The 26,070-nt window shown below is 41.1% G+C and overlaps 1 protein-coding gene across 1 annotated transcript in view; it reads right to left on the minus strand.

Moving 5' to 3' along the window:
• The window catches only part of LOC119972721 (cyclin-dependent kinase 13-like), a 96,771-nt gene that overhangs the window by 59,649 nt on the left and 11,052 nt on the right, over positions 1-26,070 (minus strand). The window contains 4 exon segments of the mRNA XM_038809933.1: positions 913-1,102; positions 5,859-6,029; positions 12,911-13,050; positions 21,282-21,455. Of these exon segments, the coding sequence (XP_038665861.1) occupies positions 913-1,102; positions 5,859-6,029; positions 12,911-13,050; positions 21,282-21,455 (675 nt within the window).

Raw genomic sequence — 26,070 nt, forward strand, 5'->3', positions numbered from 1 at the left:
AATTACCAGGCAGAAACCAGAGGATCACCTATATAACTAGATAGAACTGGAGCCTTCATAGCTTCAGAAGTGCTAAATCCTGCCCATTAGCTTCTTTTTATAAAATGACACCCCAAGTGGATGGTGGAAAGCAATATGATGGGATGGACCTAGGTTTTCAGAGATTCTCAATGAAGGTCTTCAGGAAACACTGAAGCAAGCTTAAAGTGGTGGGATTCAAGATAAAACCTGAAAATGGATGAGAAGTTAGCTGAAGGAAAGAAAGCAGCTGGTACTTGTTAGGAGAGTGATACAGAGGTGGAGAAATCCTGAGTGGAGTTTCCCAAGTGTTGGTGCGGGCCCCTATTTTTCCTAATTTACAGAAAAGGCCTGGATTTAAAAACTCAAAATATCAATTGGCCAGATTGTAAACTAGAGACAGAGAAAGCAGTTAAGTCTGGCGAGGTACCCAAGAATCCATCAAAATAAGCTACATAAAAGTGTTACCTTTTTACGAGTCATGGCCCATTTGGGCAGTGGCACAGCCTACTGTATTTTGACGAATAAGAAAGTGATACATTACGGAGATACCAACATTTCTAAACTGTGCCCTACAATGCACCATGGTGCAGAAACTTTAAAAAAAATGAGAAAGAACAGTGAATTTCTGTAGGTTGGTGTCTGAAATGAGTCTAGTTCAGTCAGGCGTTAGATTTCAATTATTTGCTTAGTTCTCATTTTTCTTCATGCACTCCAAAAATATTGTCTTGCTGTACAATGGGTTGAGAGAACCTGGCAAGATGCAGTTTGCATCAAAATGAAAACGCCTTTTCCACTTACATGGGTTTGAAACTTCATCAATTGAAGATCTCCAACTTCAAAGCAATTTCAATTTATGAGCATCTCTCATTTAAAGACAGTGCTAATCAATACCTGTTATTAAGTAGAATATTGGAGCATTTGATGTCTCGATGCAAAAAATTCTTCTTATGGCAGTAGTCCAGACCTTCCATTAGTTGTCTCATGAAGGATTTGATGTGGTTTTCAGTGAAATGCACTAATCCTGATTCCAAGAGTCCCATTAAGTCATGGTCCATATATTCAAACACCAAATAAAATGCACCTATGAGAGACAAGTTGAAAACATTGTAAAATAACAAAGACAGATAAACTACACTCTTATGTGTTAGCTTTTAGGGTGTCTTTAAAAAAGGAATTTGGTTACAGACTAGACATACTCGCACAAAGGGGAAAGAAAAGGCATCAAAAGCAAGTTTGCACTAGATGATTACATATATAGAGATTCAAGTGACACAGAAAAAGAAAGTTCAAGATAAATGTACGATTCATAATTTAGCATTAAGATCCAAGCTGAAAAGAAAAATACAGACAACTGAGAAAGAAAATGAAAGGTACAAAGAATGTATATGAGAATAGATTAGCATGTAACATAAAATCTGCTGTGGCAGGTGAATATAACAGTATTTTGCATCAGTCTTCACTATAGATGACGCAAGTATAATTCTTGAAATAACTATAAATAATAACTATAAATGGGAGGGAGAACATATGAAAATCACCAAGGAAGTGGCATTGAGCAATTTGTTGGGTCTGCCGACTGACAAATCCCCAGGTCCGGATGGATTTCACCCTTAGGTCTTGAAAGAAGGGCGGCAAGATGACACAGTAGCTAGCACTGCCGCCTAACAGCGCCAGGGACCCGGGTTTGATTCTGCCCTTGGATGACTATCTATGTGGAGTTTGCATGTTCACCGGGTGCTCTGGTTTCCTCTCGGTCAAAAGATGTGCAGGTTAGGTAGATTGGTTATAATCAATGTGTAGCATTCCGGGGATGGGGCTGGGGAATGGGCCTAGGTAAAGTGCTCTTTCGGAGGGTTGATGCAGACTCCATGGGCAGAATGGCCTCCTTCTCCATGGTGGTGGTTCTATGGATAATGAGATAGTTGATGCATTGGTTTTTTAATCTTCCAAATTTCCCTAGATTCGGGAAAGATACCATTAAATTGGCAGAGAGCAAATGTAATTTCTTTATTCAAAAATGGAGGAGACAGAAAGCAGGTTAGTTAGCCTGACATCTGCCATTAGGAAAATGTTAGAAGCCATTATTAAAGATGTTGCAGCAGGACTTATTGAACAATTCAAGGCAATCTGTCACCTTATCTAAACCAGACATAAATGTGCTAGAAACTATTCAGGGAAAGTTTATGAAACTAACACCAGGAATGAACGGGTTGTCTTATGAGGAACGGTTAGCGAGGTTAGGTTTGTATCCATTGGAGTCTAGAAGGGTAAGAAGTGATTTGATCGAAACCGTTAAGATCCTGAGGGGTATTGACAGGGTGGATGTGGGGTTGATGTTTCCTCTCGTCAGAGAATCTAGAACTAAGGGGTCGTTTAAAAATACGGGGTCGCTCATTTAAGAACGAGATGAGGGAAAACAAATTATCTCAGAGGGTCATGAGTCTCTGGAACTTTCTTCCTCAAAAGGCAATGTAAGCAGAATCTTTGAGTATTTTTATGCCAGAGAGATAGATTCTTGATTAACAAGAGGGTGAAAGGTTTTTATGGGGAGTCAGGAATGTGGGGCTGCGGTTATCCATTATCTTATTGAATGGCAGTGCAGGCTTGGGGAGGGGTCGAGAAACCTACTCCTGCTCCTAATTTGTATGTAAAAGAGGACATAAAAGTCCCTTACAAATAATAAATAGTAAAATAGTAATCTAAAGCAAAAGTGGGGCTAATTCGGGACCAAAAAGGAGATGATCTTGTGGAGGCAAGAGCATGGCTGAGATACAAATGATTACTCTGCGGTCTTTGGTAATGATGGTGCCAATGTCACAGTAAAGCAGAACATAGTAATGAATTTGGACATGACAAAAATAGAGGAAGCACAAAAAAGGTCAGCAGCATATAAAATTCATCCGGTTCAGTAAACCCTACATTGCTGAGGGGAGGGTGGAAAGTGCAACAGCTCTGGTCACAATCTTCCAGTCGTTCTCAGATATGGGAATGATGCCAGAGGCCTTGAGGATTGCAAATGTGTTACCCATATCTATAAAGGGAAGGTGATAAACTAAAGGCCAATTAGCCTAACAGTGATGATGTGTAAACTTTGACGCAATAATCCAAGAAAAAAATTAATTGTGACTTCGTTAATTGAGTTAGTCAATCATGATATACTTGGAACAAATCAGTGCTGGCTGTACTTTATAGACACATACTTTTCAAAGTAACAGAGGGATACAAGAGTACGGTTGATCTTGCATATACAAACTTTCAAAAGGCTTTGATAAAATATTGCACAATAAGCTTGTTTGAAAAATTGAAGCCTGTGGGATTAAGGAGGCAGTGACTCCATGGTTATGGTAATGTATACGGTACAGAAAATAGAGTGAAAACCAGTGTTTTTCAAACAGTAAGAAGTCTTACAACACCAGGTTAAAGTCCAACAGGTTTGTTTCAAACACTAGCTTTCCGAGCACTGCAAACAGTAGGGAAGTCTCTCAGGGGTATTGGGACCACTACTCTTTTGAAATATATTGATAATATATCGATACCTGGGCTACAGTGTACAGGGTATAATTTCAAAGTTTTCAGATGATAACAAAATTGGAAATGTAGTAAGCAGTGAGGAAGATAGGATCAAATTTCAGAATGACAGACCGAATACCAGGCACGTGAAATAAATGCAAGGTATGGAGGATTATATTTTGAAAGGGAGAGTTGAAGCAACATAAACTAAATGGTACAATTTTAAAAGGGGTAAAGGAACAGGGCTGTACATACACAAGTGTTTGAAAGTGGCAAGGCAGGTTGAAACAGCTTTTAAATAGGACTGCGCACAAAAGAAAGCATGTTATGTTAAACCTTGATAAAACACTAATCAGGCTCCTATTCTGGGCACCACATTTATGGAAGGATATCTTAGAAACGGTGCAGAGCAGGCTCACTGGAAAGTTACCAGGGAAGAAAGACTTCAATTACAGAGAATCTGGGTTTGTTCATCTCAAAGAAGAGGTTGTTAAGGGGAGATTTGATAGAGGTATTCAAAGTCATGAAGGATTTTGATGGAAGAAAGATGTCTCTCGTGGCAGAATAATAGGTAACCAAAGGATACAGATTTAAGATAACTGCGATAAAAGAGGCAACATGAGAGAAGAAAAAAATTACACAGCAAATTGTTATGATCTGGAATGCAATGGCTGAAAGATTCGTAGAAGCTAATGTAACAGTAACAAAGAAAAAGGGAATGGATAAATACTTTAGAAAAAATTGGAGGACTATGGGGAAAGAATAGGGGAATGGGACTAATTGGGTCGCTCTTTCAAAGAGGCACGAGCATGGTGGATCGAATGCTCTTCTACTGTGTTGTATCATGACACAGTAACTCAAGAATTCCTTGCTATGGCTTGATATTCAAGTGACTGTATGTATATTTGAAACCTACTACAAGTGACCAGTATCCTAAATAAACTACCTGTGGAGAAACACTTCTCATTTATAAAAATCAAAAAAAGGAAATTCCTGAAATCAGAAGATAAACTTGCAAAGTAACTTATTGCTACAATGGCATTGCATCAATCTATTTTAGACCGAACACGAGACTCTTGCTGCATTCATTCAGATCAAATGCAATTGAATGAATGTAGGCTTATGGGATAAGAGTCAGTATCCAACTGAACCAAAACAATGGCTTTAAAGACAGAAAGAAGCGAGTCCAGATCAATGTGATTTTTTTTGGATGTGAGGGTGGGTCAGTGATAGAACATACAGTGCAGAATGAGGCCATTCGGCCCATCAAGTCTGCACCGGCCCACTTAAGCCCTCACTTCCACCCTATCTCTGTAATCCAATAACCCCTCCAAACCTTTTTGGACACTAAGGGAAATTTATCATGGCCAGTTCACCTAAATTGCACGTCTTTGGACTGTGGGAGGAAACCGGAGCACCCGGAGGAAACCCACGCAAACACGGGGAGAACGCGCAGTCTCTGCAGTGACCCAGCGGGGAATCGACCCTGGCGCTGTGAAGCCACAGTGCTAACCACTTGTGCTACCGTGCTGCCCGGGGACCACTGCTTTCTCATTATATATAAATGCCATGGATCTTTGACGATTATACCGAACTTGGGTGTGGCTAATAAATGGGCATATTGAATTTAATACAAGTGCGAGGTGATGCATTTTGACAGAAGAGATAGGGAGAGGTAATGCAGACTTCATGACATAATTATAAACTGTTCAGGAACAAACACTGGAATTCACGTGCACTGATCTTTGGGAGGACATATTGAGATAGTGGTTAGGAGAACTTTGGCTTCATAACTGAAGACGTCAAGAATACAAAAGCAGGGACTGGGGCTGTTCTCTTTGGAGCAAAGGAAATCGAAGGGAGATTTGATACAGGTGTACGAGATTATCACAGGCTAGATACGACAGACCAGGAAAAACTCTTCCCATCAGCTGATGGTACATGGACGAGGGGACACAGATTCAAGATTTTGAATAAGAGATGCAGGGATAATGTGAGGAAGAACATTTTTACACAGCAAGTGGCAATGGCCTGGAACACACTGACCATGCAGGTGGTGAAAGTGGAAACAATCACTGATTTCAAAACAAATTTCTATGCATGGCTGAAGGCAATAAACACACAGGGCTAAGTGGATCAAGTGAGGAAGTGGGGCTGACTGGATTGCTCTGCTCATCATGAACTCAATGGACCAAAAAGCCTGCTTCTATGTCATACATTACTAGGAATGAGAGGGTTGGATTCAGTTTTAAGACAGTATTCCAACAAACCATACCAACCGGTCCCCCAAATATTTACAAATCCTAAACAATGATGGTGCCAGATACCTTTATCCTTTTTAAAATCCAATGCATCTTCCTTGTCCGTTACAATTTCCTTCATGTTTATGATGCTTGAGTGGTGCAATTGCCGTAGTATCTTAATCTCTCGGATAGCAGTTATAGGGAAACCCTCCTTTTCATTATCCAAGCGGACTTTTTTTAAAGCAACCATGTCACCTGAAAACAAATGTAGAACAATTAGAAGTTTAATCCATAAACTTTCAGCATGGCCGCATCTAATTTAAAACCGATATACTGCCCATAAAGCAAAAACTGCTGTTTTACAAAACTGATTTAATTTACTCTTGCTCAAGTTAATTCTTTCCCATCACTTTCTCCTCTCCAGTTTACGAACATACTTTAGTGCATCTGGAGTAATGAATAGTTATTGTCGCAGGTTCGCATCCCAGAGCTTGCAAATTATAATTCCATGTGAAGCTGAATCCAACATATGTTCAATTTTGGGTTGGTATCAGATAAACTGACAATAAAGCTTTCTGATTTATTTGGAAGAAAAGTCCAATGTCCACCGCTGTGCTCCAGGAAAGTGAATCTTTGATTACCGAAGCCTCTTTATGACTCAGTTCATGTGATTGACGGTCAGTTATGACTGGGGATGAACAATAAATGCTGCCATGTCAGTGGTGCCAATATCCTATAAACAGGCGCTTTTAAACCCTACCAAACAGCAGGCATCGTAATTTGGCACATCTACAGGTGAATATAGCAAGAGTAAAGTTGTATGCTTGTAATTGGGTTATCCTACCAAGACCGTAGGAATAAACCCTTGGCTTAGCAATAATATTCATACTGGAGTCAGGAGAAGGAACTGAGCTGCACTTCAGACAGCCCCAGCAGGTGGAGTGTATAATATGTCTGAATACAGGGTTGTACACATCTGCATGGAGTGGCTAAAGGTTTTATGGTAGAATTCCCATAACCCAGAGAAACTGGTGTAGCTATGGGTACCCACATGGGCCCAAGTTATGCCCGTCTTTTTGTGGGGTGTGTGGAACATTCCTTATTCCAGTCCTTCTCAGTCCCACGCACACAACATTTTTTCTGTTACATCGATAACTGTACCAATGTCACTTCTTACCCTCATCTAGACCTGGAAAAATTGATCAATTTTGCTTCCAATTTCTGCCTTTCACTCCCTTCCTTGATCTCTCTATTTACATTTCTGGTGATAAGACATAGGACCAGGGGTAGTTCAATCAAATAGGGCCTGCTCCGCCATTCAATGAGATCACGGTGATCTGTGGCCTAACTCGATATAGCTGCCTTTGGCCCATATCCTTAATACCTTCGGTTAACAAAAAATTATCTATCTCAGATGTAAAAATAACTGATCTAGCATCAAATGCCATTTGTGGAAAAGAGTTCCAAACCTCTCCCAACCTTTGTGTGTCAAAGTGCTTCCTAATTTCTCTCCTGAATATTCTGGCCCTAATTTCTAGACGATGCCCCGGTTCTAGAATATTTTAAAAATAAATTTAGAGTACCCAATTATTTCTCTTCCAATTAAGGGGCAATTTAGCATGGCCAATCCACTTAACCAGCACATCTTTGGGTTGTGGGGGTGAAACCCACTCAGACAAGGGGAGAATGTGCAAACTCCACACGGACAGTGACCCAGGGCCGGGATTCAAACCCAGGTCCTCAGCGCCGTAGTTCCAGTACTAACCACCGCGCCGCCCTTGGTTCTAGAATCTTTAACCAGTGGAAACAATTTATCTTTATCAACTCTTTTCCTGTTAATATCTTGAAGACTTTGGTCAGATCACCCTTTAACCTCCTGAATTCTAGAGAAAACAAGCCTAATTTGTATAATCTTTCCTCATAATCTCTCCAGAAGTCCAGGTATCATTCTTGTAAACCTATGTTGCACTCCCTTCAAGGCCAAAATATCCTTCCTAAGGTGTGGTGCCCAGATCTACTCATAGTACTCCAAGTGGGGTCTAACCAGGGATTTTTGTAAAGCTTTAGCATAACCTCTGCATCCTTATACTCCAGTCCTCCAAAGGCCAGCACTCCATTAACATTCTTGATTACTTTCTGCACTGGAATTCGTGGAATTTTAAAGATTTATGCCCCTGAACCCTCAGGTGACAGCCACTGAATTTAGCTTCATACTATAACCGGATCTATACTTTTTTGGTCAAAAATGGATAAACTCCCATTTGCTTACATTTGTAATTTAATGTCATCATCTACATGGTCTACAATGCCACCCAAGGGCAGCAGGGTGCGCAATGGTTAACGCGCATCAGGGCGCCGAGGACCCGGGTTCAATCAGCAATTTGCCCTCAATTCCACCTTAGTTAATAGTCTCATATGTGTGACTTTATCAAATGCCTTCTGGAAGTCCATATAAAATGCACCCATAGACATTTCTCATGTCCACTACCTTAAAAATAATAATGTGGCAATGCCGGCATTGGACTGGGGTGAGCACAGTAAGAAGTCTTACAGCACCAGGTTAAAGTCCAACAGGTTTGTTTCAAACACCAGCTTTCGGAGCACTGCTCCTTCCTCAGGTGAATGGAGAGGTATGTTCCAGAAACACATATATAGACAAATTCAAAGATGCCAGGCTGGATGCAATTCTAAGCATTGTCTGGCATATTTGAATTTGTCTATATATATGTTTCTGGAACATACCTCTCCATTCACCGGAGGAAGGAGCAGTGCCCCGAAAGCCAGTGTTTGAAACAAACCTGTTGGATGTTAATAATAATAATAAAAATAATCGCCTATTGTCACAAGTAGGCTTCAATTATGTTACTGTGAAAAGCCCCTAGTCGCGACATTCCAGCGCCTGTTCGGGGAGGCCAATACGGGAATTTAACCCGTGCTGCTGGCAGTGCTCTGCATTACAAGCCAGCTGTTAGCCCACTGCTAAACCAGCCCCTGACCCGTAGCCACCTCTCTGGCTCTCATATTCGAGGTGTGGAGTGACCCTGTCCTTAATTATAGACTCCAAAAATTTCCCCACTATAGACAGGCTAACTGGTCTGTAATTCCCTGGATTTCCTCTTTCGCCCTTCTTTAAAAACGGAGTGAAGTGAGCAATTTTCCAATCCAGAGGGACAATCCTGAGTTTAAGGAACTCTGAAGGATTATAGTTTGGGCATCCATAGTGTACTCCCCTACTTCCTTACTGGCCCTCGGGAGGGAAACCGTTAGGTCCTGGGGATTTGGCACTCTTTAGTTCCATTAATTTCCTCATTATCAATATTTTGATTGTGTTAATTTTATTTAGACCTTGTCCATGATCCACTATTAATTTTTTCGAGACTTCGCAAGCTATCGTTTTCTACTTTAAATACTGAGGCAAAGTAATTATTCAACATGTATGCCATGTTCCCATAGTCACTGACAATATCTCCACTTTCCGTCTTTAACAGGCCAACATTACTTCTGACCACCCAGTTTCCCTTTAAGTAACTATAAACATTTGTATTGATATTGATGCCTCTTGGAAGCTTCCTTTCATAATCCCTTTTACTAGCTCTCATAAGCTGCTATATGGCCCTTTGGTGGTCTTTGCATTTTTCCCATTTGGTAGATCTTTACTGTTTTTTGCAAGTTGTTTCTTTTAGTTTTATACTGTCCCTCATTCTCTTTTGCTGTTGTCCTTGGCTGTTTGTTCTCTGAAGTGGAACTTTAATCTCTCAGGGGTATGAACTGGTTGTGTGTTGCATTAAAATGTTCCTTTAAACATCTTCCACTGTTCTTCAGTTGTTTTACCGATTAGCAGATTTTTCTACTTTACTGTGGTCAGTCTCCGTCTCATCTCATTAAAGTCGGCATTACCTAAATCTAAAGTTCTAGTCGCTGATTTGCGCTTTTCACTTTCAAACATTACATTGAACTTGATCATGTTATGATCACCATTTGATAAATGTTCGCTCATGATTAGGCTACTAATTAAATCCGGTTCATTACTCATTACTAAATCCAATATTGCTTGTCCCCGGTTGCATCCAGGACATAATTGATGTTTGAATTATTCTTAACACACTGCAGAAATTCACTATCTTTCTGACAGGTGTTTGACTGCCCCTCCTAATCTATGTTAAAATTAAAATCGTCCATAAATACTTTGCCTTTGGGTCACACTTCTAATTTCTGAATTTATACAATCTTATACAGTACTTCCAAGCTGCTACCAGGAGGTCTATACACAACACCTATTCATTTTCCCTATCCGTCCTGTAAACCTTCTAACCTGGTATATTAAGTTCCCAGTCCTGACCATCCCACAGCCATGTCTCAGTGATGGCTACTATATCATAATCTCCTATTTGAATTTGTGCCTGCAGCTCACTTAGTTTATTCCTTACACTCCATGCATTTGTATATAGAACTCTTATGTGGCCATACACTCTAACCTGTCCCTCAGTGCTGATGCTTTATTCACCCATTTACTATTTCTCTCTTCTGGTTTAATCAATATATGGTTTGCCATTAGCTGCCATTCCTGACTGCTTCTTTACTCAGTCTTGTGACTTGTTTTTGAAACTGTGACTGACCTCCTATATTCATTGCAAGCCCACTCACTCCCATTGTACATCTCCTCACACCCTGTTCCCTGTAAGGGCTCTATTCCAGTTTCTAAGTCTCCACTACATCTGTTATCTGTTCTGATGATGCCACCGTTGAAAACTGGGCTTATGACGTGTCTGCCTTAATAGAGAATCCCTACCCCCAACCACACCAGTGGTCAACAGGTCACTCAACTGGGTTTCTGGCATGTTGCCACCATGAAACACATCTTCCCCATATCCACCGTCAGCATTCCACAAGGACCGGTTCCTCCATGACACATTGGTCCACTCTTACATCACCCCCAACTCCTCATCACCATCCCACGACAACCTCCCTTGCAATTGCAGGTCCTCTTCACGGTTCCCCAATCACATCTTTCTGGTGAAGCAACATTTCACTTGCACCTCCTTTAATTTGGTCTACTGTATTTACTATTCCCAATGCAGCCTCCTATACATTGGGGAGACTAAACACAGACTGGGTGACCACTTTGTGGAACACCGTTGGTCAGTCCACAAGCATGACGCCAACCTGTCTGTTGCTTGCCATTTCAACCTGGTATCTTGTTCTTATGGACACATTTCAGTCCTTGGCCTGCTGCAATGTTCCAGTGAAGGTCAATGCAAACTGGAGGAGCAGCACCTCATCTTCTGATTAGGCTCATTACAGCCCCGGGACTAAGCACCGAGTTCAACAACTTCAAGTTACCTCCACCTTGACCCCTTTACTCTTATCCAGAAAAAATGTTTTGTCCCAATGCAACGGGCTATTTATCCTTGGTCGCAGTACACCTAGCAGAGATTATTCTGAAGATAAAAAGTGTGAGATGGCAATAGGAAACCACCAGAATTACTCTTCCACTTGCGAAGAGTTTTTGCCTTAGAGACTTTGGACTGCCTCAAGGTAAAATTCAACAGGCAGATGGACCTAAATTGACAATTTGTAGGTATGGTTTACATTTCATTTGCAAGAAATGACCGGATGAACCAGCAAACTATTTTGTTCTTATAACAAAATTATATCAATAAACTCGCGGTAATATTACCTCTCAAGGCAAATCAAACATGTTCCTTTCAACAAAAATTGGCATACTAAAGTCTGCCTTTAGTCACAGATCTTAAAGTCAGAACCAGAACAACTGAGTCATATGAAAGCATGACACCAAGATGTCCATTATTTCTTGGAAACTAAACGTAAATCATTATTTTTGACAGTCTTGATCCATTTGTCCATTGCCTTAAAGTAAGTAAAGAATACTAAGAGGGGACACGGTTAAGTTAAATAAAAGTCAAGCAACATTAAGTTAATTTACACACTTCAACAGGACTATGACTATTGTAGCATTGAACATAGTCAATGGATAAAGAATAAATGTTTACATGGAGCAGTGCTAAATTGATAATAGGTGAAAACGACTAATGGGCATGACTTGTAGACTGAATAATGTGATATGCGCAATAATTACTTCTTACTACAGACCATCAACTGTTGTGTTACTAAGCAGGTGCAAAGAATCAGAAAAAAAAGCTGAATTACTTTTTAAGGGTGCATGTAATACAAAAAGAAATCTAAAAATCAGAAACCGGAAAAAAATTAATACAGGACTGATTGCCTCTCACTTGGATAGACATGGAAAACTCAGTACATACAAGTCTGAACAAAAACACAAAACATCACTCCTTGATACACTGAAAAAACACAGAACCAAAGCAGTGAAAGTATTAATCAAGCCCACTGGACTCTTGCTTTTAAATCCTCTAAATATAGATGGACTAGTAAAACAGTGTAATCTAACACCAGTGTCATTTATATAACGTGTACAAACATGGGGCAATATAGGCAGTCCCAAAATTGTGCTGTACAGTTATACAAATTGGTTTGCATCTTCTAACACTAACATAGCAACTTCCAGATTTTGTACATATCAACGAGATGAAGAAAAACAGATCAAGGCAGGACCTGTCTTTCAATCTGTGCCACATTTGCACAGTTTGCCTGCTGCAGAATGGAACTGGCCGAGGCCTCAGGATAGTTTTGCATGCTGCTCTCTTGTCTATGTATGAGAAAGCCAGAATGGAAGAATGACCATGGAGAGATACAGCTGTAGGTACTGGCAGAGAGGAAAATGAAATGTTCAAGCTTGTAACATTCAAGGTCAAAATGCTTATGAAAGACTTCTTGGACAGTACTATGTAACACAGAGGCCCCTAACGTGGGATGGAGTGGAACAGAATATTACGTTAACCACTATAAAAATTAAACAAAAGGTGCTAACTGATCTTTACATGCACAGAATAAAATCAAGCTACTGCAGGTGCTGTAAATTTCAACTAAAAGGGAAAAGTGCTGGAAACCGTCAGCAGTTCAGGGAGCATTTTCGCAAAGACAAATAGTCAGTGACATGAAATATTAACCCTGTTTCCTTCCTTCATATGAACATTCTCATTTTAAAAACGCAATTTAAAATTTCAGTGAATGAACCATGGCAAAGACTATCATTTTACCTGCATCTTTGTCCTTAGCTTTGTAGACTTGTCCATAAGTTCCTTCCCCAATTATTCCAATGATGTCAAATTTGTCAACACAGCGTTTACCCCAGTCAATTTCTGTTATGACAGTCTCACCATGTCGAGGACCACAGATTCTGGAAATAAAACATTTCAGTTACAAACGTCAACATGACTGTAAGCCAACGAACAGACAATTGGGTAACAACTAGTCGAGTGAAAGTAATGCTGCAAGTCAGGATAGTTAAAAACTGGGCAGCACGGTGGCCTAGTGGTTAGCACAACCGCCTCACGGCGCTGAGGTCCCAGGTTCGATCCCGGCTCTGGGTCACTGTCCGTGTGGAGTTTGCACATTCTCCCCGTGTCTGCGTGGGTTTCGCCCCCATAACCCAAAAATGTGCACAGTAGGTGGATTGGCCATGCTAAATTGCCCCTTAATTGGAAAAAATAATTGGGTAATCTAAATTTATTTTAAAAAAGGATAGTTAAAAACAATTAGCTGATTGATATAGAACAGCAGATTAAATAACTCAGCTGGTCATTTGGCACACTCAACATCTTCTCTTCCCCCCCCTCCCCCCCAGTCACCTTTCTCCCTTGCATTTCTCTCTCTCATTCCTATATCTTTCCAATTCATTTTTCTTTCCTTTCATTCAAACTTTGTTATTTTTCTATTTCCATTTCACTTGTCTTCTCTGTAACTGATGAGAGTGAGAGGCAATAGTATCAGGTGAAAACACACAGGAGGTGGAAGAAACAAACGCATCAGTGTGCAGATGCATGGACAGGAAAGCTGGAGCGGACTGTCATTTCTGAGACGGGAAGTGATGCAAGCAACAATATCTTGGGGCTGAGTCCAAGAGTTTATTTGGTTGGGGGAAAAAATGCGAGTCCTCCAGATCAGCTAAAAGCATTTGCTCGTTTAAAAATGAAAATCAGTAGAAATAGCCGATTTCCTGATGAATTAGTGGGAAGTTATATTAAAACAATCCATGGATGGCTGTACCAGCTTTGCCAGGAGTGTACAGGAATGGCCTGCAGCTCCAGCTTCCAGCAGCACTCCTCTCCTTCTTCAGAGTTGTGGATTCCTAGCACAACTCTCAACTGTAAGTGGCAGCACCTCAATCCAGTCCACTCCTGTGAACAACAATGGCAGATGCACATTTCCTTTTTAATTGCCAGAAACCTATCAGATGATCAGTTGTTCCAATCAGTAGAAGTAATCAAAAGGCAAAGTTCCATAGCTCAGGTGGGATCAGAAAGTTACATTTAGGCCTGCAGCTGGAGTTCCCAGCTCTAAGAAATAAGCTATCTGGCCAAGGCGACCTGTTAAGCTTTCAACCCTTTTCATATAAAGTATTTTCCTCTTACTGAATTTCAGAATGTCGAGTGATATCCACCAATATACCTTATTTAACCTGTTTTAATATCAGCTTATATTCATGTCAAACATGGTCTGCTACATCAGATGTATAATTGCTAATATATTGGACTCAACATCTCTTGAACACAAATGGTTCCCACACTGAAATTATTATTGCCGTAAACATGTTTTTATTTATTATTTAGAAGATTAAGCTTTATTGTTTTAAAAATATTTCATAATTTAAAAAACTCCTGACCATCTTTCACCAAACTCAAAAGTGCAAGGGAGTGAACTTAAATTGGAGATCTGCAACAGGACATGAACACTCGCACCAAATATTCAGAGGCAGATGATTGAAATGTACTGGAAATGTGTAAATGATTTGTGAGTACGTTTGATAATCAAATGTGGAAACATGTTAATGAAACTCTGGAATAGGTTAAAAAAAACAATTATTAAACCAGATTTATGGGGAAGTAAACATGAGAGATAACTTATGCTAAAATGCCAAAATAATTTGAAGTGGAGAGAGGAGAGGATTTCCCAATACTGTAGCTATTCGCAGAATTTGTTGGTATAATCATGGGCTATAAATGTGACAAAGAATTAACAAGAGCAGTCTGGTAGGAAGAATGAAGTAGCTGAACATTATTTAAAAGGCTGCAGAAAGCTGCAGCACAAGAGGGATTTGGAGGCCCTCGCGCATAAATCACAAAAAGCTAGCATGCAAGTTCAGCAGGTAAAGGGAAGGAAAATGCAATGTTGGCCTTTATTTCAAAGGAAATGGGAGTGTAAGAATCATGGAAAATCTTGCTAAAACTATGCAAGACACTAGTTAGAACACACCTGAAATACTGTCAACAGTTTTCATCTCCTTGTCCAAGGAAAGATACACTGGCCTTGGAGACAAGCCCAGAGCAGGTTCAGTATGTTGATCCTGCTTGCGAAGGGATTTTCTTATGCGAAGAGGTGGAATAGGTTTGGCCTGTGCTTGTTTAAAGAATATGGGACGTGATAGGATAGATGCTGAATGGTTGTTTCCCTTTGTGGGAGAGTCGAGAGTCAGAGGATATAATCTCAGAGTAAGGGGTCGCCAATTTAAGACATAGACGAAGAATGTCTTCTCTCAGAGGGTAGTGAATCTGTGGAATTATTTACAGCAGAAGGCTGTAGAGGATAGTTAAGTATGTTCAAGACTGAAAGACAGATTTTTAATCAGTAAGGGAATCAAGGGTTATGGAAATAAGGTGCCCAATCACCTTCAGCTGCTTCATCAATTACCTTCCTTCCATCATAAGACCAGAGATGGGGATGTCTGCTGATGATTGCATAATGTTCAGGAACATTAGCGACTCCTCAGATACTGAAGCAATCCATGTCCGAAAGGAGCAAGACCCGGAAAAATCAAGGCTTGGGCTGACACATAACGTTTGAGCCACGCAAGTGCCAAGCAATGGTAATCTCCAAGAGAGTCTAATCATCACCCCTTGACATTATAACTCTTGAATCCCCCACTATCAACATCCTGGGGCTTACCATTGATCAGGAACTGAACTCCCTCCACCACCAACACACTGTAGCAGCAGTGTGTACCACCTACAAGATGCAATGACCAAGGCTCCCGAGACAGCACCTTCCAAACTCACGACCACTACCATCTAGAAGGGCAGGTGGTACATGGGAACACCACCACCTGCAAGTTCCCCCCCAGATCACTCACCATCCCGACCTGGAAATATCTCGCCATTGCTTTAGTATCACTGGGGAAAAATCCTAGAACTCCCTCCCTAACAGCGCTGTGTGTACACCCACACTACAGGGACTACAGTGGTTCAAGAAAGCAACTCACTGCCACCTTCTCAAGGGCAATTAAGAATGAACAATAAATGCTGGCCTACCCAGCGACGCCCATATCCCGTAAATTAAAAATTTAAAAACCCATCCAGGACAAAGTTACCCACTTTATGGACACCCCTTCCATTACCTTCAACACTGACTATTTCCTCCACCACCAATGCAGTGGCAGAAGTGTGTGCCATGTACAAGACGTACTGCAGGAACTCACCAAAACTCCTTCGACAGCATCTTCCAAACCCACGAACTCCACCACCTAAAAGGTCACAGGTGGCATATGCATGGGAACATTACCACCTTACAAGTTCCCTTACAAATCAAAGTATGGGTTTCCTTCGGGTGCTCCGGTTCCCTCCCACAGGTTCCGAAAGACGTGCTGTTAGGTAATTTGGACATTCTGAATTCTCCCTCAGTGTACCCGAACAGACGCCCGAGTGTAGCGACTAGGGGATTTTCACAGTAACTTCACTGTAGTGTTAATGTAAGCCTACTTGTGACAATAAAGATTATTATTATTAAATCACACACCATCATGACTTGGAACTACACTGGTGTTCATTCACTGTCACTGGCTCAAAATTATAGAATCCCTATAGTGCAGGAGGCTAGTCGGCCCAACGGGTCTGCACCGACCCTCTGAAAGAGCACCCTATCTAGGCCCACACCGCACTCTATCCCCCAAACCCAGTAACCCCACCTAACCTTTTGAACACTAAGGGACAATTTAGCATGGCTAGTCCACCTAACCTGTACATCTTTGTACTATGGGAGGAAACCGGGGCACATGGAGGAAACCCATGCAGACATGGTGAGAATGTACCAACTCCACACAGCCACCCAAGGCTGCAATTGAACCCGGGTCCCTGGTGCGGCGAGGTAGCAGTGCGAAACACTGTACCACTCTGCCGCCCAAAATCCTGGAATTCACTTAACGGCATTGTAGGTGTACCCACGCCACATGGACTACAGCGGTCCACGGTGGTGGTTCATCACCACCTTTTTAAGGGCAATAAATGCTGGTCAAGCCTGTGACACTCAATACCGTGGTGTAGGTGCATCCACAATGCCAGAAGGGAGTTCCAGGATTTTGACCCTGTGACACTGAAGGAACGGCAATATAGTTCCAAGTCAGGATGCTGTGTGGTTTGGCGTGGAACTTATAGATGGTGGCATTCTCACGCATCCACTACCCTTGTCTTTTTAGTTGGCAGTGCTCACGAAAGATGCTTTCAAAAGGAGCCTTAGTGAGCTGCTGCATTGCATTTTGTATATGGTACACACTGCTGCCACTGCATTGGTGGTGGAAGGATTGAATGTTTAACATGGTGGGTGGGGGTGCTGATCAAGCAGGCTTTTAATTGTGGATTGCGTCAATCCACTTGAGTGTTGTTGGAGCCTCACTCATCCAGACAGGTGGAGAGTATTCCATCACACCTCTTGACTTGTACCTTGTAGATGGCAGACAGGCTTTGGAAGCCTAAGAAATCTAGGCCTCTAATCTGCATTTGCACTCAGTATATTTATATGGTTATTCCTGCTACGTTTCTGGTCAATGGTAACTCTAAATATGCTGATGGTGGGGGATTTAGCAATGGTATTGCCGTTGAATGTCATGGGAAGATGGTTAGATTCTCTCTTGTTGGGGACAGTCATTGTCTGCCACTTGAATGGCCTGAATGTTATCAAGGCATTGCTGCAGTATCTGAGTCCTACATCTCAAACTCTGATGATCTGGTTGACTTTTCCAAGTTGTGCTAAGTAACTCAGCAGGTCAATTCTAGAACCACAGGTCTGCTGGTAGAAAGGGTAGGACTTTTCCCCGAGTATGAGTTTCTCAAGCCAGGGTTCTACCTCCTCTCTTTCCACTTTTGTTGCTTCTCTACAGCAGAATTCATGTGGTCAGTTTTTGACTGTTAAGCTTGTTGGGTGAGGCAATGTCACACGGTGTGGTAAATGGCAAGTACCAATGTCAATATTTCCCCTTTTCAAAGAACCTTCTTAAAAATATTCTCTCCACCCCCATGAGATTAAATACCATCCTTAGTTTGCGTTGATGAAAAGAGGATCTGCTTCAGAAGTCGATTATTTTGTATATGGAAACAGCGGCAAGACTAGCGGAGTTGATTTCACATGACCATGGTTCTGATGCTGGAGAAATTGGCTTTGATGAGGATGCTGCAGTCTATTCACCTGTCTTCCCACTTGATTTCAGAGACACCATTGGTGGAAATTCTCCACTCCCTGGAGGTGCAAAAGTCTCCACCTCAATAATAGCTGGAGGTCTTGGTGATTTTGCGGGCAGTGGGGAAGGAGAGGAGGAGGAGGTTGTTGATTAAAGGCTCTGGTCTTGCTGATGTTGAGCAAAAAGCTAAGCCTTTCTTTAATGGGAGTTAGACGTTGAGGGTGATCAAAATATCACTTGTACTGTGGACCACAACTGCACAGTCAACATACTATAAGTTGTGCTAGTGTTGGAAGGCCACCGAAGACTTGTCTCTCAGTCTGAAACGCTCCCCATCGAGTCAGGCTCAATCATGACCCCTTGTGGAACATGGTCATGAATGAGCTTCATGACTAGGTTGAGGAGATAGTGAAGAGAGTCGGTGCAATCACGCAGCCTTGATATGGATAGGAAAGGACTTGGTCTCCAATCCATTGCAAAAGACATTTACTGTCACGTCATGCAGGAGTCACAGAATGGTTACAAGTTTTGCTGGACAACAAGGTTTTCTGGGGGGACTTTCCAAATGGTCTCCAAAAGTTGATTGAATCAAAGACTTTTAACAGATCAATACATGCCACGGGGTCTTTGCATTATTGCAGGCACTTTTCTTGGATTTGTCAAGGGTCAAACACATGGCTGTGGTTCCCTTGCATGAATGGAAAACACATTGGGTCGCTGGAAGTACGTGGGTCGCTGGAAGTACGTCTTTCCTAATATGTAGGAGGTAGTTCAGGAGGATTAATGTGAGACTCTTCCTCACAGTGGACGGAAAGGATATTCCTCTTTAGTTCCCACACATTTCACTTTTCAAATGGGTAATAAATGAATGACAGCACAGAGGTACCACTTCCTTTTTCTGAGGAATGGTGAATATTCCATTACACTCCTGATGTGTTACAACACCAGGTTAAAGTCCAACATGTTTGTTTCAAACACTAGCTTTCGGAGCACATGGTGTTGTAAGACTTCTTACTGTGCTCACCCCAGTCCAACGCCGGCATCTCCACATCACTCTTATGTGTGTAAGGCACACTGAACTCTTGCAACCATAATATTGATATGGCTGGTCAAGATATGTTTCTAATCAATCCTCAGAAAGCTGGCAGCTTAGGCAGGAGCAAAGGGGAATGGCTATGGTGGTACGGTTGATGTTTTGTGGAGATAGTTATTGCCTGGCACTTCATATGAAAGTGAAAGATCCTCGTCAGTGAAAGGCTGGATGGTCTTCAGGTCTTGCAGTCAGCTGCCATGGGCTGGATCATTATCAGAGGATTCTGAACAGAGCCAAAGACTGTGAAACGGTAGAAAAACAGCCCCTATTCTGACCAAATGAAAAGAGATCAAAGCTTATAGCAGCAAGGATGCTTACTTGAGGAAAATCACCATTTAAGCAGATCTTGATTACTACAGTAATACATTTTCTGACACCAGCTCTGCACACAGCAAACAAAACTAGAAATTAAGCCAAGACATTCCACAGACATTTGATTCAAAGTCATAAGGATTTGTACATACAACCACCTTCAAAAAGACATAGTAACATAAGAACATAAGAAATGGGAGCAGCAGAAGGCCATATTGCCCTTTGAGCCTGCTCTGCAATTCAGTAAGATCATGGCTGATCCAACAGTGGCATTAACTACACTTTCTTGACTATGCCTCAACTCATTTGTAGATCATGAATCTGTCTAACCCGACCTTTAATGCTGGCAATGACCTAAACCACTGATGCTTGAGGCCTTGATTCCAAAATAATCCACTGAAAGGGTACACGAAGATCAAAAACTCTGCCCCCTCCCACTGCCCTCACAGGTCTCTCCCCCTATACCCTGTCAGCTCCCACTGAGTAGTTACGATGACTTCAGAGCTACAATATTGGGTCACAGTGGAAAAAAGTTTGGGAAGCACTGCTTTCATCCCATTATATTTCCTATTTCTTTCTCTAGAGATAATGAATGTTTTAAGTTTATCTCTTCCTTTTGCCCCTTGATTTTCTCCTATCATTATTGGAAAGATTTTTGTGTCTTATACCAAAAATGGAAATTTACTGCAGAATAAAAATTCAATGTCTATTCATAATAATAATCTTTATTGTTACAAGTAGGCTCACATTAACACTGCAATTAAGTTACTGTGACAAGCTCCTAGTCGCCACATTCCGGCATCTGTTCGGATATGCAGAGGGAGAATTCAGAATGTCCAAATTACCTAATAGCACGTCTTTCGGGACTTGTGGGAGGAAACCGGAGCACTCGGAGGAAACCCGCGCAGACACGGGCCGAACGTGCAGGCAGACACGGGCCGAACGTGCAGACTCCGCAGACAATGACCCAAGCCGGGACCCTGGCGTTGTGATTCAACAGTGCTAACCACTCACATTGCTTTATTGAAATTCTAGTGACAGCATTGTGGCGATATTCACTACTTTGCTAATGATTCCATCCTTGGTTCATCTTAGTTCAAGCTCAAATGTGCCAGCTATACACTACAAATACAGCAGTAAAATATGTGCAGCAACGGTCTTTTGCATTATGTGCCCATTCTACAAGTAGCGCACTTATTGTCACATTACATTAATTGTTAACAGCTTTTACTGAACAACTCACCATGGTCAATGCTGGAGATCCACAAGTGTGTGTAATGAAATTACATTATTTTTTCCAAAAAATCAGTTTTCCTGATACAATTTTTCAGTTTAATTTACTGGCAAAACTGAAACGAACACGGTGAAAACAAGAAACTGGTCTTGTGCTCCAGCATACAAAATAATGCAAGCTCAAAACAGCACAAAAAAGAACCAAATTTCTATGGCATTTCAGTATTCATTTCCTGCACACATAGATGTCATGCCACAAATGTCTGGAATGATCTACCATAACATAGAAAAGGTTGATCTTTAGCACCAAACAAATACTTTCACTCACTTGGGTCGCTTTTTAATCTGTGACTGAACAGGTGCTTTCTTCTCTTCAGGAGTTTTAGGTGAAGGTGAATCAGATCCTTGAAGCTCGGGTGGCAATGGAAGGTCTGTTAATAAGTGCCGAGTCTTTCGTTCAGTGTCCTTCTTTACTGCCTTTGTTCCAAGACCATCCTTTGGACTGTAATCAGAACATATATAAACTTTAGAGAGCAGAATCAAATGTCATTAGTATTTTTGTCCACCATTCAAATGAACCCTAAGAGAATCAAGGTCAACAGTCTCTTTACAACCACAGTCACTGAAAAGCATCTTCCCTTCTACACTGATGCATTAGCGTATCAGTTACAGTGTCTGCTTTACACCACTGTGATCGTAAATTCAACTCAGTCCTCTCAGGCATTCACTGAACATGAATTGCTCGAGTAGACCTACAAATGGTAATCTAAAAGTATAACTCCAAAACTAGCCCATCGGTTCATATGCACAGACTGAGGATTGATTAACGGACAGAACAAGGTAGGAATAAACAGGCAATTTTTGAATTCACAAGGCTGTTAGTGGGGAACTGCAAGGATCAGCAATCTACAATCTGTATCAATTACTTAAGATGAGATGATTGAATATAATGTATCCAAGCTTGTGGTGACACAAGCGGTGGTGGGAATGCAAGCTGTTAGCCAACAGAAAAAGAGCCTGCATAAGGAGTTAAACAGATTAAATGAGTGGCAGCTGGAATATAATATGGAGAATTGAGAAGTAATCCACTTTTGTAGGAAAAATAGAAAAGCAAAATATTTTTCTAAATGGGGAATGCTGGTTTTCAGAGTGGTCTAGATGTCCTCGTAAATGAAAAACCAGGATTGCTCGCAGTACCTGCACTACTTCAAAATAGCAAATTGTATGTAAGCCTTTGTTTCAAAATACTGGAGTACAAAAATGAAGACTTACCGCAATTGTATAGGGCCTTGGTGAAACCACATCCGGACTACTCCCTACTTGGGTGGGGGTGTAGCGTAGATTTACCAGAATGATATGCGGATTCCCTTCAAGGGTTAAATTACAAGGAGATATCACACAAACTAGTGTTGCATTCCCTGGAATTCCGGAGATTATGGGGTGAATTGATCCAAGTTTTCAAGATAGTAAGAACAGATACAGTAGACCGGCAAGTTCAGGACTAGGGAGCATAGTCAAAAATTTGAGTCACAGCTTTCAGAAGTGAAGTAAGGAAACACATCTTTGTGCAAAGGGTGGTGGAAGTTTGGTATATGGAGTTAAGTAATTCATCAGCCATGATCAAATTGAACAGAATAGGCTCAAGCGACGATTAAGCACACCCTGTTCTTATGTACAGGTTTGGTCTCCTTCCACAAGAACATAATTACCATTAGAGAGAAGGCAACAAAGGTTTACTAAATTGATCCCTTGGATAAAGAGACTAACTTATGAGAAGAGATTGAATGGACTGGGCCAACCCAACTCAAGTCGAGAAAAATGAAAGGAGATCGCATTGAAACACTCTTCTGAAGGGACTCAACAAAGTAGGTGTTCGGAGAATGTTTATTTTGGCTGGCAAATCCAGAACTAAGCTAAGGGTCACAGTCTCAGAAAAAGGAGTCTGCCATTTAGGACTGAGGCGAGGAAAAATTTCTTCACTTAAACGGTTGCAAATCTGTGGAATTATATACCACAAAATGCAACGAATGCTCAGTTGTCAAGTATATTAAAGTGCGAGACTAACAGATTTTTGGATACTAAAGGAATCAAGTGATCGAGAATATGTGGGAGGATGTAGCTGATCAGCCATGGTCTCACTGAATTCATGGCAGAGCTGGTTTGAAGGGCTGAATGGCCTACTCATGCTATTATTCTTTATGACCTTTGGATTCATACTGGTTTGCAAGTAATGCATCATTTTCTCCATCCTCATTCTATCCACCCTTCAATCTAATATAGGTGGTGGTGCCTTCAGTCACCTCAGCTCCATGTTCTGAAATTCCCTCATGAAACACATGGGGGGGGGGGTTGTTGGGTTACGCGTATAGGGTGGATACGTGGGTTTGAGTAGGGTGATCATTGCTCGGCACAACATCGAGGGCCGAAGGGCCTGTTCTGTGCTGTACTGTTCTATGTTCTATGTACCTTTGTAAAAGCATGTTATCGTTATTTTTCTTTTGTGAGGGCTGTTACATTCTTTAGGCCCAAGTGTCAGCAAATATCCAAGTAAAACCTGGAGGAGATAGTTCAGCAAGTGGTGGTGAAGTAACGGGCGGCAGGTGTTTAAAAATATACAGCAATCCGAGTTTGCAGATTTTTGTCAAAACGTTTGAGAGTACCATCTCTTCAAATGGCATAAGACCCAAGCATTCAGCTGTCTACAGTATAGACGGTGGCAGTCAGTACATGCTAGCCATTTTCACTTTGCTCTTGCAGCTGTCTTTATACTGTGTATAATGCCACCATGGCGCAAAAGATTTGGCCTAAGCAGCAAATTTAACACTGCATCAATCATGCCTTTTAACCTATCAATTCAAATGTTGTCTTTTTATCCATCACATACTAGTATAGAATTCTGAACATCTGCTCAGCAGTACTGAGGCTGAGAATGGTATAATTAAAAGTCCTTGTTGGTCTTAGATAAACTGACATACAAATTAAAACCATAATTTGTGCTTCTCCTGTATTCGGTACTCTTCCTTGTAGTCAGTCACATGACTAACCGCTTGATTATCCCCCAAGACCTAAACCTCTCCCTAGCCCAGCTAATTTCTGGTGTTCCTTGGAGTTGTTTGAATTTAGTTTGGTTTCAATATGAAGTCCATTAATATTATAGAAACGCAGAAGAAATTTGCCAACATTTCAGCTGCTTTTGCAAATTGCTTCACTTTACCACCTCAGCATCTCCTTGAGCCAATACTATCAAACTGAGAATACATGCAAAGCCAACAAATTGTCTGTGTTGTGTCAGTTCCTCATGATGTAAGGATCATCATTCTGTTCCTTAGCTACTGAGTCACCTGCTCACCGATGCCAAGTACATTACATCTGTACACTTACTCATACACTTACCATTTTCACTTACTATTAGCTTCTAACTTCTAAACTAGCATTAAACTGCAATACATTGGTGTATTGTCATTTAGACCATCTTCAGAGTTGGGAACTAATATTAATCATCAAATCTGTAATACTGTTTTAGTCATATGCCCGACAAAGCAATACCAAGGGTGGTTGAAACCTCCATTTGTGTTTTTTTTTTTACAAGCAATGTTCCCAAAACACCTTCTGCAAGATAAAGTACACTGACCAGAATTTGTATCGGCAACAAAGTGGTGGTTGCTGCCACTGAGTGCAGCATCATTTAATAGAGGTTTCCAGCGTGAAGTCGCTGGGATATCACCAAGCAGCCAATCACATTAAAGAAATCTGGCAAACAACCGACCAGGAAATGAAAAGCACTTCTTAAAAATTCTAAAGCAAAGTGAAGATTTAAGATAGACATATGGTGGAAGCTGAGATATCATGAAAAATATTTCATATTTAAAAATCTACTAATTAACCATAATGGAGGCATTTAACACCACTCAAATATAAAATTATTTAGTTCAGGGACAATATATGCTGCTTTACAACTGTTCTTAAACTGCTAATAAAAACCCAGCTGAACAGCTGTAACTTTCTAATGTGGTTTTGAACATTGAGGTGAGCATACAAAAGGGGAAGTTCCCATCACTGATTTCACCCATTGCTGCTTTAGTGGTGCAGCTCAGTGCAGGCTGCGATGGAACAGTCAACAACACACCTCACATTTAATCTGTCCCTGTGTTAAATCCAAGATGCAGTCAGCTTCAGAGGGCTAATGACAATGAATGGTGGTGGTTTGCTGTAAAAAAAAATACAAAATCCAAGCAATTGTTTTGGCAGGCTGCTTTGATTTCATTGGATCACTACACCGTGTTTCTTAAAATACATGATAAAATTAGCTTAAATGAGAGTCCAGAATCATTGATCATTATGAACAGATTTACCAGTTGCAAGCCTAAAACAAGGATTTTAAATATGAATGAACTGCTAAAACATTTTTCCTCCACAATGTGAGCAAACAGTATCTGCCTAACAAAGCACAAGCAGAAGGTAATCAGTTTATTTCCAAAGGAAAACGTGATTGAAACAATGAGAATACAGCTAACATTTGTCTTTCAGTGCAGGCAGAATTCAATGAGTGTGGGAAGGATAATAGATATTGAAGATACCACTGCATCAAATTTTAAATTCTATACCAGAAGCAATTAGCCATTTTTCTCTCTCCTTCTTTAATATGTTGTTTCACCAGCAGTAAAATATAATCATTTATGAGCATTTGACCACAAAGATATGCTCTTGCCCTAGTCTACTAGGAACTGGTTTCAATTTGCATTTCCCTCTGTGATAGTTTTCTCCCAAGAACTAACATTTTCTGATGTTCGAAGCACTCGAGAATGTTGAGTCAGTTCTCCAAGCAGCCATTCTTTGCATATAAGCGAGGATAGCAGTGATTGGCAAGGCACACAGCCACGGTGGTATCACAGAAAATCAAATAGTGTTCTCATCTGATATCTCCGCACATGCACAACGACAAACAAGAAGCCTTGGTCCTGGTCGAATTTCTCTCTCCATAACCCAGAGCACTGAACAGCTACTTGGCAGAGATCAGAAATCAAACTTTGACCTGCTGGCTTGTATACCTCACCGGCACAGGTGGCACATTTATTCCATAAGTTGCTTGGAGCGTTTTAATATCCTATTTATAGAGG

The sequence above is a fragment of the Scyliorhinus canicula genome, chromosome 10 (assembly GCF_902713615.1).
Source record: "Scyliorhinus canicula chromosome 10, sScyCan1.1, whole genome shotgun sequence".
NCBI lineage: Eukaryota > Metazoa > Chordata > Chondrichthyes > Carcharhiniformes > Scyliorhinidae > Scyliorhinus > Scyliorhinus canicula.